The 17,281-nt window shown below is 38.2% G+C and overlaps 1 protein-coding gene and 1 long non-coding RNA gene across 2 annotated transcripts; one reads left to right on the top strand and one right to left on the bottom strand.

Moving 5' to 3' along the window:
- The first annotated feature begins 1,969 nt into the window (after positions 1–1,969).
- On the top strand, positions 1,970–2,748 carry LOC135792418 (uncharacterized). Its single transcript, XR_010548312.1, has 2 exons — positions 1,970–2,300; positions 2,367–2,748. It is a non-coding gene; the product is annotated as an uncharacterized lncRNA (long non-coding RNA).
- Positions 2,749–12,879: 10,131 nt separating this feature from the next.
- LOC135792069 (uncharacterized) lies at positions 12,880–16,561 on the bottom strand. Its single transcript, XM_065302691.1, has 2 exons — positions 13,224–16,561; positions 12,880–13,148 (listed from the first exon to the last, which is right to left on the bottom strand). The coding sequence occupies exons 1-2, from the start codon at positions 16,339–16,341 to the stop codon at positions 12,880–12,882; spliced, it is 3,387 nt and encodes a 1,128-aa protein (XP_065158763.1). The 5' UTR covers positions 16,342–16,561.
- Between the last annotated feature and the right edge of the window lie 720 nt (positions 16,562–17,281).

Raw genomic sequence — 17,281 nt, forward strand, 5'->3', positions numbered from 1 at the left:
TTATCTATTGAGGTTGGACTAACATTGGATTGTGGGTTAATTTGGCAGGGTACAATATTCGCTTCACTTTCATCATTAGTGCCAGCGTCCAGACCATCCAATAAATTGCCGAAAGTTGGGGCATAATCCATAGATTCAAAAGTGGTTTTATGCATTACCGGGAGGAATGGTGACAAACTGCCCAGGTAATATGGATCATCGGTGGCCGTTGACGATAGAAGCGGATCGGTGTCTCGAATAAAATAACGACTATCTAGTGGCAATCTTACCAAATTATTTGATTCCCTAGGTATTTCTGAGGATTGATTATCGGAATTTATATCGATGAGTATGCCCGGTGTCAGGGTAAATATATCATTGGTATCTTCGATCTCAAATTCCATACTTTCCATGAAATTGCTCGACCAGGAATTAAATAATTTTTAAGCTTGTTTTTTGAGGTTTTTCAAATCAGGAAAAACGCACTCTCAAGTTAAAAATACCGATATATTGCAACGATGGCTGAATACAGAATACACACAATACAGCTATTTATCTTTATGACTATGTCGCGGTTGCCATGGAAAAACAAAAACCAAAATTAAACATGTCAGTGCCTACTATCAAGAAAAACTGAGAAACTAACTCCAAATTCAACTTTACTAAACATTATTTTAAGATGTTTTTCTAGACAAAATCAAATTACTTGCGTTTCCATTAGGGCTTCACACGAGACAAGACTGGACGAGACTATCAAAAGTACGAGCGATACGAGACCGAGACGACACGAGAAAAATCTCGGTATTGTGTGCAGCCCATTTTCTTATATTTTGTTTGCTCTTTTTCACAATTAATGGTGTTCAGGGTAAAAAAAAATTGCAGATCTTCACAGTTCAAAACCTTTCGTTAAACGGATGAATAACTCTTTAGGGAATTTCTATAATCTACAAAATGTTGTCAACAATTTTTCGTCACGCACTATAGCATAAATCTTATTTGACAAGATCTATTATATACATTTCCCCAAATGTATACAATATCTTTTTCTACTTCCACCTATAAAGCGCTTGTTTTTCTCAGTTTTTAGACACTAAAAGTGGTACTTTATATACGGACGGCCAAGCCGAACATAATATTCATTATATACTTGCATTATGCACGTGACGCAGCAAGCGCCTGCGCATGCCATTAATGCCACTCCACGACAGTCAAACACATCAAAGCAACCGGTACTGCGCTACGATACGAACCGAACGTCACTTGGGCCGGCGCGCGGCATGGCACTTATAACCTTACGGTTTGAATAAGTGTGCGAGCAAATTTTGATGATTTAAAATACAAAAGTTGAAATACAAAAACCGCATCGTGGAATTAGAGTGGAAGTAGAAAAAACAGCGTAAGCACCTCGTGGCTAAACGTTGTTAAAGACTCGATTGATTGACCGCTCGCTACGCTCGCTCTCAATTTTATCTGTAATGCCCTCGTTTAACCATTTGTTACTTAATTACTTATTGTAGTTCGTATCTTTGCCACAACAAATACAGAAAAAAAAACAAATAGAAATTCTCCAGGTATAAATAAAAACAAAGTTTTCATAAAACTTTCAAAAAGTCAATATTATGTTCGGTTACTGAGTTGTTCTTTTGAATATACGTGCAATAAAATATTTCACAGATAGTCACCAGATTATAAATATTGGACCTTATCTCATTTTTCTAATAACATCTTCATAAAAAAATTTAACGAGACCAAAAACGAGACTCGGACTGTGGTCTCGGTATCATGAAAATTATTGATACACGCCTCGTCTCGGTATCGTTTGCTTTACCGGGGCGAGAACCGAGACGAGACGAGAAAAATGTCGGTATCGTGCTTGAAGCCCTAGTTTCCATGGCGAATTTAAATTGCGCGGTTTTGCTTACAAATGAAGTTCAGTCTCAAATAAAGAAAATATCTAGCATGCTGACAATAAGTACGTCAAGCTAAATATGAATAAATGTTTGGCTCAACATAAAAAAGAGAAAAATATACCTAAGATGCAATTCATCGTGAAAAGGGCAAGCAGTGTGTATTTTTTGCATTTTCCAATTCAACGAAATACTTTGTTGCGGTTAAGTGAGAATGGCGTGACAAATGCAGATGAGACAGTATTTGAGGTTTACCAGGCGCATTTATTGGAGTAAGAATTGCTGACGACATTAATCATAAGAAAGATCGCACTTCCTCACTTAAGAAGTTCAAATTGTTGGAGATCGCAAAGGTATTGTGTAGGTTTCTTGGGATGATTCATTTCTACCGCAAGCATATTCTTGTAACAATGTGTACGTTCTTTAATTCTTTTCTTAATTTCTTTTCATTTCATTATTATTATTGCTATATTTCTTTAGTGTTTGTCAAATTGTTTCATGGCCAGAATTATACTGTTCTCACGCTAGATACCGCGTGCCAAACCGTCCGACACGGGGATTAGGTTTTTTAAGGGTAGTTTATGACTGCAAGAAAGTTGGAAAATAAAAGGCTGTAAACTAATAGAAAAGTAGTAAAAATAAGATCTTAGGAATTCTTGGGAAAATTGCATGCAATGCAGAAGAAGAATTCACTAGCACAGATGGTGAGATGGTAGTCCCCACATATCTATATTGACGCCGTCAACAAGGCGGTAACCGAGGTTCAAGGAATATCAAAGAATGAATGATTTTCATCTGAACTTTTAACACTGGCAGTTGAATATTAAAATTTAAAAAAAAATAAAAAAAAATTGTAAATAGATTTAGTGTTTCATCCGTTATTTCTTGAAATTCCTAACATAACCAGACGTTCCAAAGTTCCAAACTTCCAAGTTGTCAAATTGATCGGTCAGCGCTAAACCACCTTTCCAATACTCCACCAATCAACAACGGCCAATTCCTACCCTTACACATACACCAATCAACAACCGCCAAACTCCTACTCTTATTCATTACCCCTATAACAATTAGCAAAAGATAGGAGTTTGGTGAAAACAACAATCTGTCATGGCACAACAGTTCATCAACAACGATCAGTTCATCAACAACAATCAGTTTAGCAACAACAAAGAGTTCGACACAATATTTGGTTCAGGACAGTAAATCCAGTTTATCAAAATCAGAAAGTCTTGACACAAGATTTTACTACGAACCGGTAGACACAATTATTTACACGTCGCTTTAAGAAAAAGTTTAGATATGTTGGAAAATTTTGATTGAATTTCATTTCAATTTGCAAATTAATTGTTGACAATTTAACGTTTTAATTTTGTTTTGTTACGTTAAAGACATAAAATGCATGTTTTTTTTTAATCTGCATATGTTAATTAAACTAAAGGTTGATGATTTAACTTCCAAGTTATAGTAACTTGGTAAAAAAGTGATAAATTAATTGTTATTGTTATTTTCAAAGTCTAAATTGATGATATCATATGGATAAGGCTTTGAGTTTAAGCATACTTTTATGTTTCTAATGTTACAGTGATCGAAAAGTGTTAGTTAGCTACATCTAGTTTGTGATTATTTTTTTGTTGGTTTGGAAGCAAACAATTACATAACGTTGTCTTTCAAAAGATTTATTTGTTTTGACAGACAAATTTGTATCATTTGTAATAGTTTTCTATAGTTTCTTGGCCAGAAACGTTTCCTGGGAGCTGTAGCCCACCCTTAGCACCAAACCGATTTTTCACGAAAGCAACGTCTGGTAGATCTAAGAGCGTTTTCCCCAGCACCAGGTCAAAAGGCTGGGCTGCATCTTCCACGACGAGTAGCTGTACCTGCTCGCACACCATACCCTTGGTCTCACCCGTCTTTTGACAAAAACCTCGCAAAGAGGTCACGTATTGCAGCACCTTCAGTCGGTTTGCCAACGTGATGTTCTCTCTGATCGTGCACACGGTATTCCCCGGATCGACGTATGCCGTCACTGTGGGGTTTCCCCCTTCTGGAGGCTTTCTTCACTTACTTGCCAAACTCCTCTCCTGGTAGGGCGACGTAGAACTGTGCTTGGTTTCCGGAGGTCTCCTGTTTAACTTCGGCGGTAACTGGAGGCGAATGGCAATAGCGGGCGACATGACCGTAGCTTCGGCAACGGAAATATACCGGCCGTCCGTCCCTGTCTTGAGCTGGGAGTCTCGCCGCGCGGGCTGGTTGGTCTCGCACTGCCGTTGGTGTCGATGTACGCCATTAGGTGCAAGCGGGAATTTCCCGGGAAAACTTGGTCCTTGGCATAGGGGTGGTCCGCTCCGGCGTCGAGAGTCCCCCACCTTGTCTAGAGGGCTGCTCGATACGCTCGCTCTCAATCAAATCTCATCTGCAATTCCCTCGTTTAGCCACTTGTTTCTTAATATACTATAACGAATTAATCAACGGGGCATATATTTCTTTAAATTCGCGATCATTTTCTAACTTGTTTACTTTTAATGCCATAAGTTTCTTTTTATGGCGTAGCAGCCGAGTGGTACGGTCGTTTCTTACCACTCAATAGGTCCACGGTTCAAATCCAGGCTGAGATATACGTACACCTCTGCACGCTCCGATAACCACACCAACACGGCTTTGGGAACGGCTAGCTACTACCCAATGGGAATGTGTATATGCTTATAGTTTTTCAGCCAAATCTGGATGATAAACAGGCAAATTGCCTATGCTTCGAAAGCGACCAGCGGCCAAGAAAAGGAAGAAGGGAGTTTTTTAAATATTTATTTTTAGTTTAATAATTTGATTTTTCTGCTCAACTGCTGAAGTAACTTGAAGGTCCTTGCTGACCGCCTTCCCTCATTACCAGAAATAAAAGAAGTTTGTGTCCAAAAATTTGTGAGATTTTAGTATCCAAGAAACTAGCTTTAACCCGCGGCTTCGCTCGCGAATATCTAAAATAATGAAGTTGCTTCCATTACCGTCTGTAGACACTGAAGTAACAATGAAGTACTAGAATGGCAGGAAGTTTATAATGGCTGAAAGTACTTTATAGTCTATGGAGTATAGTGTACAGTCTCCCATAGTGTAGTCAATTGGATTTGATGTTGACACAGCTGTCGGTAATACAGTGTGATAATACAGTGTGATGGTACTTTAGTACTTAGGTTTGAGCTTCATTGCTGGAATGCTACGGGCCAGCGTTAAAGTAGTCCAATAGCCAGATGCAGAGGTATTGTGGCTCAACAATTTCGCAATAAAAAGCAATAAAAGTAGCCTATAACCACATTCAGGACCACTAAGAATATGTGCAAATTTTTCATGATGATCGGTTAAGTAGTTTTGCGTGAAAGTGTAACAAACATCAGGACTATCTTCGTTTATTAGCAAAAAATCAAAATTGTTTTACCAGCAAAAATAACCTATTTTGTTAACTGTTCAAACGTCATATCACTACCCACATGATCACTATATACATGTTTTAGATTCAAGTCATTTTGTTTACACAATATGATTAAGTTAGAGTTATCTCGAGTTAGATGTTTTGGAATAGGAGTATAAGTTAGGCATAAATGAAAGGAATCAATACCATTGAGTCTACCCATATTAAAAGACTCACGTATTTTTTCTTGATTACTTCAAGCAATCAAGTATAAACACAAGTTTCTTTTTAACTCCTTCTACATGTATTATATCATCATTCCCTTTAAAGAAAAACGTATTACATTCTTGATTTTTGTTAATCTCTTCAGATATCAAAGAGCATTTGAAAAATTGTTGGTTTGCTAGTTCATTTGAAAGAAATGTTAACTAGGTAACAGAAAACTTTACGCTACGTGTCTCAGATAATTGTTTGTACTCAAGTAGTACTTAATTAAACAATTACAGAAAAACGACACTTGGGTCCACAAGTGCATGTAATTTAAATTTTATGAATGTGAAGGTCAGACATGTACATCTTTCGTACCAAAAATACAACATTATGCTGAGCATATAATTTAGTTGTGTCAATTTATAAAAAACTGTATAGTTAGACTGTAATTAAATTAGTTTCAGCAAAAGAATTGAATTCAATTATAGTAGGAGTTTTGTAGAAAATTGTTTCATAAAATATTTACAATTATCATTAATTCATTGACAATAATTGCAATTACCTGCATTTTGAAAACTAGAAACTCACACTACAAGTAATCTTATATGGCAATAAATATAATTGGCGATTCTTAATATACGAATTGACTGTGCAACTACAAAAGTTATACATGTGGCAAAAGTTTATTTATTTAATCGTAAAAAATTGGATTGGACAAGTCAATAAATTTTAGTATTGTATAATTTTAGAATTGTATCTATATCAACCAATATAGATGTAATATTTAAACTAGGTCATTATTGTTTCAATTACAGACCGACCGAAATTTCGGTTTCGGTTTCAGCCAGTTTTCGGCCAAAAATTGCCCGAAACTTTCTCTGCACCGAAACTCAGTATTCGTGAATTTTATTATAGTAGTTTCATTTTGAAGTGACACACGATAGAGGTTTAAGGGAATCCTCAACCAATCATATGTTCTAAAAATTCTCAAAACAACAAATTTCCAATCTATCTTCAATTACTTCACTTTGCTTTACTTAATACTGCCCAGTGTAAATAATTTTATGGTACCATTCCTGAAATCGTTGAATTTTGAAACTTAAATTAAACATATTTTTATGTAAGTTACAGTTTCGGTTTCGGTTTCGGCCGAAACTGAGGCCTGGACCGAAATTTCGGTTTCGGCTGAAAACCAGTTTCGGTCAGACTCTAGTTTCAATATTACGCATTAACAAGATAAGGTCCACTTGAATATTTGGAAAATACAGATGATGTAAGATAATATAATTAAGTTCAAATTAGTAATATTATCGAATGTTCCATAGTAAATGCAACACGATTAATTTCTACTAATCCACCAGCAGAAAATACAACTTTTTTTCTTGCTCGTTGAACAATGTCTTGAATAACAAGCTTAGCAAACTTGAGGTGATTGTAACAATTGGAGGTGATTATTGCATCGCCTGTATTAAAAGCCTTGAACAAAACAAAACTCAGAGAAACAGTCTTTGGCATTAATATAATTGACTTACTTCTTGAGTTACTAAATTTGCTGGAAAGCAATACAGCGACAGTTGAAATAATAATGAAATTAAATAAAATGAGCTAACCAACATATGAAAGGCGCTTCTGCAAAATTAGTCAGATTTTAGATATAATGAAGTTTTGAAACTTTAAATTTTACGGTTTTAATTTTTAACTAATTTTCAGCAGTTCTATGTAGGTATATTTAACATTATGAGTATATATAGTTTTTTAAAGCCAACTGTATATATATATACCTGACCCGAGTAATAATGGGATATGCTACGATGCCCGGGGTCGGTGGTTCGATAGTGATGAAATGTGGGTTGCATATGCTAACTCCTCATTGCAATACAAGTAGGAGTATAGAGAAAAGATGCAATACAGAATAAAAGAGCGGGAAAGCGGCAGAGAAAAAGAAGCGGAAGAAGAACTTGTGGTACTAGGAGTTAAAAGAAGCAGAGGAAGAAGACAGAATGTATCAGAAAGGATTAGAGAAGAGAACCACCCCGAAAGAAGGGTGGGTATCCGATTTTTAAATTTTTTGGCGGCGTGACGTTCTATAAGTCTACTGGTCGCTCTCACAGAACGCTCTGCTCGACCGCCCACAGCTTCGATGCGTCCATTGCTCCCGATCCGTCCTACAGCCAGGGGCCCGATTCCCGATTCCCGGGGCCCGCGCGATTCTCGACAGCCCTGTCTACAGCTGCGATGTCTGTACGCTGCATCCCTAGGATACATCAACAATTTTTATGGTAGGGGATCATCTCCGGGTGAGAGAACTCCTTACAAGGACAATCCTTATAAGGCTTTGAACAAATATTATCGACCTCATGAGAGTCGACGCAAACTGAGAAATATTTTCCAAGTGCTGGCTTGTACCTGCAATGATAGAAGGGGTACAAAAAAAATACAAATCACAGTGTCTTTCTTTAACATTTCTTTATTAACAAATCTAATGCAATTAAGTAAGTACAATACATAGAAACTTCACGCCGCCATTTTGAAATAAGTTTTATGACCTTGTGGGATCGGTGAGTGTGGGTTATAATTGATGCAAAGACACTTGGTTTGAATATCACGATGTAAGTTTATTACGAAGTTGTGGTAATGCGTTTATTAATAAGTACCAGCTACCTCAAATGAACTCGAAGAACTGACTGACGGAACACCTCTCGAGGGTGTCCCTTTATATCTGAAATTTTTCTACCATCTGGTCTTTGTGTTTATACGTTGCTTCAATGTGAATAGGGCGAGACGTCATTCAGACTGGTCGGCAATTAATACCACTGAATAGGAATACCAATAAATGTCAAAGAGCCTTGAGTTGAGCAATTCATTTGAACTACAAGGGGTTACTCTGTTTTCGTTCAGACTAAAATAAATGTAGACTAAACATTAGGGTGTCCGTTATTTCCCATTGATTATTTTTGACTTGCCGCCATCTGAAGTTTTAGTTTTTCAAAGAAATAAATTATCGAGCGTAAATTAACTCTTAATTCTTAATTTAAACCGTGCCGGATTCATGATACTTTTCCATTTTAAATAACATGGGATTTTCCTGACGTTTTTACATTTAATTTTTTATCTCAAAGTAAATAAACCTACAGCTACGACAAAGACATATTCTAATGCAAAATTTTACCCTCTACAAAAGATCTCTTTGTTTTTCCATAAAAACATTCCTGTAAAGTTATTTGCGGTCAAAGTATACATCGACGCGTTGTCGATACGCGACTATGTAACTTAAACTCTAGTTTCGATCAATTGACCATAGGTGGCGCAGTTAGAATTTGCTGTGAATGAGTTATAAACTATGTGAATATTAATTTTGATTGCAAATGCTTTTAAAAGATGTTGTATGGAAAAACCAAAGAAGATCTTTTATGAAAGTATACATCCAGAAAATCTGTCATGTCAGCTGTAGGTTACTGGAGGGCATTAAATACCATGTTATTTAAATAAGGAAAAATATCATGTTCCAGCTTATTTCATCAAGTAAAACTAATTTACGTTGGATCATTATTTTAGAGCTAAAACTAAAACTTCAGAGGGCGGCAACAAAAAAAATATCAATGTGGGAAATAACGGACACCTTACTAAACATTCTTGCCGGACCGAGCGTACCAACACAAAGCCCAGACAAATGTACCCCACAACCTGCATAATCGCGCACAAACACACTAGTGTCAAATTATAAACACTAACCTACGAGTATAACATTAGGAAATAGCAATTAGGTTGAGGAAAATTAGTATACAGGGTGTTACAAATTTAAAAAACAATAAATCGAAAAGAAAAGTGAAGCGAAAGAAAAGTACATAGGGTGATACACGAAGAAAATCACTACATTTAATAAGAAAATTAAAAAATTACGATTTAAAATTTAAGACTAAAATATAATTGAGATGTAATAATGTTTACAAACTTACTAGTGCATCCGGTAGTCACAGAAAGTTCTGAAACAGAAAAAGCACGTGTGTTCGTATTGGGCTGCACCTTTATCAAGTACTAGCTTTATCCCGCGGCTTCGCTCGCGTTGAATCCATCAAATAAATATTAGAAATCAATGAAGTTGCTTCCGTACGCGTCTGTAGACACAGAAGAAGTAACAATGAAGTAGAATGGCGGGAAGTTTAAAATGGCTGAAAGTATAATCTATGGAAGTATAGTGTACAGTCTCCATACAATTGGATTTGATGTTGACGTAGCTGTCGGTAATACAGTGTGATAATACAGTGTGATGGTACTATAGTACTTAGGTTTGAGCTACATTAAAGTATTCGCCAGATTGCGAGGTATTATTGACTAAACAATTTCTTTATTTTATTTAAAATATAATTTTTTTTTTAAATAAAAAGTAGCCTATAACCTTTCGGGGACCACTAAGAATATGTGTACAAATTTTCATGATGATCTGTTAAGTAGTTTTTGCGTGAAAGCACGATAAACTTCAGGACATTCGCATTTATAATATTAGTAAGGATTAGTAGGGATGAATCCAACGTTATCCGTTGGATAACGTACTAGCATGACACACGCTATTTTGGCCGACATTATTCCCATAAAATCCAGTGGAGAACTGACATTAATTACACTTACTCGAAATTATCAATGGGATACATATTTCTTATTCCAATTCTTAGCATCGAAATAATCCAACAGCCCAAGCACGAGTTTTATTATGATCATTTCATGCGTAACTTATCAATCCAAATCACTGTAAACGTCAATTGTTATTAACTGCCGATATTTATGCTGATTATTAAGGATAAAGCATAGTGCAATTAAAATAATTGGAATGAATGATAGAAAGGTGTCGCGCCGCGTGCAAATATAAACAGACTGAAACGTTCGAACGTTCGTAGCACGAGCGCAGCATGGAACTGAACCAGTTATGAAAACGATACTTTATTAAAACCAGTGCAAGTCAATGCAAGTATTCATTAAACCTGATCTGGATAGCTATTTAATAAAGTATCGTTTTCATAATGATATTGTGAGGGTATAGCGTACAGTAAGTGTTTACTTTACACCTTCACGTAAAACTATTGTTTTTTAATTTTAAATATTAGAAAATTGTCAAATTTGCAAAGTGATTAAATAGCACTTAGCGCATGATTTCTGGGAGCGGCGATAACGTATAATTTATAATAACTCTCGCGCTATCAAAATCTGAAAAAAAAAACATCCAAATACCCTGAAGGGTTCCCGAGATATCACCCGATTTCCACGACAAATCGATAATTGATAATTGGGTTTTTGAATTATTTTTTTTTATTATTTTAATGGAAAGATCATATATAAGTTTTATAACAAAACAATTTTTTTCGCAATAATTAAACAGTTATATCAAAATCAAAATTAATTTTTGAATCCAGTACCGAAGACGCGCCGACAACTCCCGAACAAATCCAAGCGCGTGTGACGTCATAATGTTAGTTTTCACTGTTCACCACTTAACAAACGAACGTACGAAAGCTCCAAGACGCTTCGTACGGCGAAGTTATGGATCGGCCTTAAGTGGTATTCTGTGCGCTCATCTGTAACTTTACCTAAAGTCAACCCCGCTGCACGATAGAATTTGACAGAAAGCGCGCGAGTTTCAAATCTATGGGTTCTTCAATTATCCAAATATGCAACAAATATGTGTTAATACTTATTATTTCTATTCCGGTTCTATACTGATGTGAAGCCAGCGTGCGCTCTGAAGATGGCGCCGGGTTCAAAGCTGAGAGCAGAAGGACTGATGTGTTTATTTTACGCTGGTTGTAAGGCAGCGGAGAGTCTTAGAGGTGCTCGGAGAAGTGAGGCGATCTTCACTCGATGCTTGCTCGGTAACTACCAGTGGCGGATTATGCTTCAGTGGGGCCCTAGGCGCAAATCAAGTTTGGGGCCCCTAAATCCGAAAATTTTCAAAAACGGTTTTTAGCCCAGTAAAATTAATAGTTTTAGCGTACGGGCGCTGCAAAGTCTACTTCAACATTCGTTTGTGCCAAAAACTCATTTCCACATCACCATGAGGTAGAGTACGTGGCGCGTTTTTTTTATCGTGGTACCCCCAGCAGGCCTAATCCACACGCACTATTCCAAAATTTAATGGATTATCTTCCGATTCGCTCTTCGCACCTGGTTGTGCGTTAATTGTTTTTAAGACCGATCGAAATATTTCAAGTGACTGCCATACTATCCGCGATGGGATTATCGTTTTCAATGCTATCTTGGTTCTCGAGTTCATCGTACGTGTGCTCAAAAACGGTAATCGTATTTAAATACAAATTACAAATTTACTTTTTCTTGCCTTCTCTTGGGCAAAGATTTAATAATTTTGTCATTACTCTAGTTTTTCAAATATCATTTTTCTATGAACACATTAATGCAGAAGTCATTTAAGTGCTCTTGTAAAAGACTATTGCGCAGATTGTTTTTGGCTCGTTTTAAAACTGAAAATGTCCTTTCTCCACTTGCATTAGAAACGGGCAAGGTCAAAAAAATTTGCAGTATTGTGTGTATATTTGGAAATTTGGAAATTTTAAAATCGTTAAGAACATTGATATAGACATCGCCCCTTCGAGTAATTTCTGATGTTAATACATCACATACAATAATGATGTATTGATGTAATGATATATGTTGACAATAAAAAAATTTCTTGACGAAAATGCTGTATCATTTTTGTTCGTTTCATCATATGGATATTTGCGTTTTCTTTGTCTCATCTCTTTATAAGAATGATGAGCTGTTGATTTAGCCTCCTCTTCAACAGTTCGAAATTATATATCTGACCACTGTTATAAATTCGTTTTAATAGTTTTAATAAGCTAACACTATTAAGAATATTTGTCTTTGGTTCCTGTAAGTATGTGCTGGTATTTCGATTCTCTGTAGGAGTTTGTTCCAGAAAATTTGTTAACAGTGCCGTCTCAAATTGATCAGACTCTTTTTGAACTCTGTTATTTTTAATCCAACTGCACCCCAAAAATCTAGATAAAATTGTAGGAGGGTTTGGCGTTGGTACAACACGTGTTCATAGATCTTGAAAAAATGATGAAAGACGGAAGGCAATTAATAATCCAAAAAGAGGATTTTCCGCCTTTGCAACCTTAATGGAATATTCCTCTGCAAAGTGGTTAATTATCTACGATCACTAAGTATTGCATGTGACACAATTCGGGGTGTTTTAGTGGGTCCCACTAATATAATTTGTTCTTGAAAGGGTGGCGAAAGTTCGTGGAAGCGGCCTGTCAAGGGAGTGCCCTGTTCTATTCAGGAGAATTTTTTGCACCGAATATAAAATAGAGAGAAACAAAATCTGCCACATTCCAAATTTTTTTAACAGAACGAAGTCAGTTGGGTCCGCTAGTTGCACGGCTCGATATTTCCGTAGATTGCTTCCACTACGCAATTCTTATCGAATCCCAATTTGCGGACTGAGCTAGGTGAACAGGCAAACCGATTATCTCCCAAATCGTAGCAGTTCTTGAGGTCGTCCATGCTCAGTTCATAGTACTGCTGAAGTTCATAGTTCACCGCCGTCAGGGCATTGGGTACATCATATACAGTATATGACGTATTTGTTATATGAAGCGGAGTTGCAGTTATTTTCATCATTAAATATTCTGCTTTGGCTATGATGGGAAAATAGCCAAAAATGATTACCTGTGACGTATTCTATGTCATTTCTGTTCTGACGAGTATTGAACTTTCCACTGCGCTGTCCTTTCCCAACAGTGCATTTGTTTCTTGAATTGCAGACTCCACCTCAGTTGTTAACGCCTTTATTTCACCAACAAATCCTTCTTGCTGCACCAATCTGATGACTGTCTGCATGGTTGATTCCATTTCTGCGTACTTTATTTCATCCTTGTCTCTGGTACGAAATCGTCGACAGTACGTTAGAACTCGTAACATTTTGTGTAGTGTCGAGAAACGATTGATGATTGAGGAGTTTGGTTTTACCATAAGTATATTTATCGTTGAAGGCGTAGGAATGACCTTTCGTATCATCGGTTGCGTTGGCCACGTTTCCTTCTCCTGCGTCAGCCATGTTGGTCCTTGCCACCATAGCTTGCTCTCCTTCAATTTGTTTGGTGCCACCCCTCGTGTTATTAGATCAGCAGGATTTTCGTGCGTCCTTTCATGCCTCCATGCATGAGTCGGAATATTTTGATTTACGTCAACTACCCTGTTTGCCACACAGATCTCTCTTTTCTCCGCTGGTCCGGTACTCCATGCCAAGGTGATCATCGAGTCCGACCATGCGTAGATGTTTTCGTTCGAGATGTCTAGCGAGGTCTTTAACTTCCTTAGTACCGCTGCTATTATCTTTGCTGCGCACAACTCTAGTCGAGGTAACGAGACTTGGGTTTTCACCGGCGCAACCTTTGATTTGGCTTGGAGTACATTGGTATACGTCTTACCGCCATTCGGTGATCTGCAATAGACGACAGCTCCATATGCCTTTTCTGATGCGTCACAGAATCCATGTAGTTCCATGTTCGTAGTTGTAGACACCCAACGTTGTATTTGAATACTTTCGATGTCCTGGAGTAGACGACAGAAGAGTTGCCATTTATCTGTATTTTCTTCATTTAGGTTTTCATCCCAGTGAATCTTGTCACTCCAAAGTTTTTGAATTTGTAGTTTGATTACAATGATAACGGATGACAGCCATCCGAGAGGATCGAAGATTTTAGAAATGTCTGAGAGGATGCCCCGCTTTGTTATCTTGGTGGAAAAATTCCTATTTATACGGACCATAATTGTATCCTTTTGTGGATCCCAGATGGTCCCTAACGTTTTCTTCGTTTCACTTGAGCCCACGTCGTACGTGGATTGGTCATTCAGTTCTTTGGGTAGATCTTCAATTAATCCCGAATTTTTACTAGACCATTTTCGAAGAGTGAATCCATCCTTTTTCATCACTTCGAGAAAATCCAATTGGAGTTTCTTGGGCGTCTTTAAGTCTTCTGCTCCTGAGAGCACGTCGTCGACGTAGAAGTCCTTTTTGATGATATCTATGACCATTGGATAGTCTGCTGTACAGACAATTGCATGTTTTCTCCATCGAAGCAATAGATCCGCAATGTCATTCTGGAGCTGCGGACCCACATACATGCATTCATTCAAGCTACGCTTCGACGATGTTTGGCATGATGCATCGAAGACCACTCGTAATTTGGTGGTGCTACTTTCTTCTTGTATCACCGCGTGATGAGGTATATAATACCCGTTTAATTGAGAGTCTCTCTTATTTACCTTTCTCATACGGTGCAGCTCTAGATACTCTCGCATGAACGTGTGGTAATCATCTCTTAATTTTGCATTGCACCGCAATCTCACTAGTGCACGTGATCGTGATTCTCCCAGGTTTGCTTTGAACGGCAAGCACACGGTATATCTTCCGTCCTTGCTTCTAGTTGTACTTTCTTTGTACCATACTTCGCAGTTCTCTGCTTCTGCCGTGGGTTGAATACTGCATTCTACTTCTTCGAATTCCCAGAAACGTGTTAGGTCTGGTTGGGGGCCGCTGATAGTGCATACTTGTGCTGAGATTTGTGGGGATTTATGCCAACCACCGGAGATGAGCCATCCCAGCTCTGAATTTTGTGCCATATATCCACTATGTTTTTCTAGGCCATCCAATAAAAGTTGAGCGACCTCTCCAACGCCCAATAGAATGTCGATCTTGCCGGGACGGTAGAAGTATGGATCGGCTAATGGGCGATTTTCCCACAGTTTAAACGTGTTGAAGTCTAATGGCTCCGATGGCAGGGTGTCGGTGACCTTGGACATGACGAACAATTCGCTATTGAACGCCTTTGAATTGCTGAAGCGAGGATACATTTGCACATCTACCTTAGATTTGGAAATCTTGGGCTCCCCGTCGGCTATTCCGAACACCTCTGCTCTGGCTGATTGTTTTCGAATCCCGATTTGCTGTACTGCATTTTCGGTAATCAGTGAGAGTTCTGAACCTGGATCAATCAGGACTCTCGCGGTAAACATGTGACCATGGATTGTAGGGATATTCACTACTGCGGTAGCCAGCAGCGCATTAGTTTCAACATGTGTTGAGGCGGTGTGGCTTTTCTTGGTCGGTCTCCTTACGAAACTATCGGTGTGAATTAATGTATGGTGTTGCTTACCACACTTGTTGCATCGAGATTCCACTTGGCATATTCCTTGATGTCTCTTAAGACAATTTCTGCACAGCTGCTTGCTGTTTACGAACTGGAGTCTGCTCTGCGCGCTTGTCTCCTTGAATTTAAAACAGGTGATGAGGGAGTGCTTCCCCGAACAAAACTGACACGCTGATGATGCTGCTGAGTATCTTGTTGACGACTCTGTGGAGAGTGTTTGCGGCATACACAACTCCAATGATTGGAATCGTTTTTTTAAAAACGATAGTACATCCTCTAAATCTTGGATTTCGTACGGATTTAGCAGCGATTGTTCGAAAGTTTTATTAGTTTCTTGATCCCATTTTCTTGTGATGATTCGTCCAATTATCGGACCCCAGGAATCAATATTTATATGCATATTTTTGAGCACTTCCAAGCACTCTTTAGTCGTGTCATGCAATTCTTTCAGCATTTTCACTGATTCTTGCGTGCAAGATGGCTGATCTAGCAACCTATCTAAAATCTGACCGAGTAGTAACCGTCGGTTATCGTACCGATCTTCAAGAATTTTCCACGCGGTTTCATAATTGCTATCGGTCACAGCAATTTGATTTATTAGCTTCAGCGCTTCACCGCGAAGACTTGCCTTGAGATACTGTAGTTTCTCTACCTTCGAATAGGCTTGATTGTGCACCATTCGTTTAAACACGTCTTGGAATTCCGACCATTCCTTGAATCCTCCCTCAAATGGAACGATTGACAGTTAAGGGGGTGGCAATGGTGGACGAGTTGATGCTGCTGGTGCACTCTTTACTGCTGGTGTCTGCAACGATGCCAGAAACGAGGTGATGATTCTCCGACTTGTCTCGAAGCGATCATTGTCAGCTTGATTTGGATCTACTTCGCCGTAGATCCGGTATTGGAGACTCCGTGCTGACCATTCCAGGATATTCCATCTATCAGAATTGGACGTTAAATGATTCCGGACTTTTTCGCCTTGTCGAGAAACTACGCTGCCAGCAATCTCTTCCTCGGTATATTTGAGGGTAGATGTTCCTTTGTCTTACAGTGGATGCTGTGCGATTGTTGCTGGAGTGAATGGGGTCTACCGTGGACTTGTCCAATGCGGTTTCATACTCCATATGTTTATTGGTCATTTGGCAACATTGTTTGATTTGAAGTAGTTATGTAATTTTTAGATGTTGTTGAATGGGAAACTAGTGAATCATCACGTTACTCCTCGTTTCTGGCCATAATTCTTTTTTAATTTGAAACTGTACAGCCGTTATTTGTGCTCATACGTTTTGCGGCTGTAGCCTCAGATGCGGTAATTTAATCTGTTCTTGCCTTTTGTAGCAAAAGAATTTGCGAAGCTTCCATGATAGTCAGTGCTTCTTTGGAAGTGCGCTTGGAAGTTACGGTCTTCTGTCTTTTTGTAATGCTGCCCGGGTGCAATTGCAGTTCTTTTACCAATCAAAAGAACTTGCTACTCGATCACAAGTCGCAACTGGACGGATTCGCGAGGTACCACGGGTCGTAAAGAAGCCGGGTGCCTATGTACGCTTTTCTGGTGGAGCTTATATAAAGTAAGAAACAACTATAATCAAACCTTAGTTTCCTGAATTTCGTCATTATCC

The sequence above is a fragment of the Atheta coriaria genome, unplaced genomic scaffold, assembly GCF_025399875.1.
Source record: "Atheta coriaria isolate IRGN ID8LTWV9N9 unplaced genomic scaffold, Caltech_Dcor_3.1 hic_scaffold_5_pilon, whole genome shotgun sequence".
Classification (NCBI taxonomy): Eukaryota; Metazoa; Arthropoda; class Insecta; order Coleoptera; family Staphylinidae; genus Dalotia; species Dalotia coriaria.

Bases quoted from the DNA above. Each gene is read 5' to 3' on its own strand.
- LOC135792069 (XM_065302691.1), bottom strand. From the start codon at position 16,341: ATGGTGCACAATCAAGCCTATTCGAAGGTAGAGAAACTACAGTATCTC. The intron at 13,149-13,223 runs GTTCAATACTCG...TTCCCATCATAG, and splicing joins AAAGGACAGCGCAGTGGAAA to CCAAAGCAGAATATTTAATG.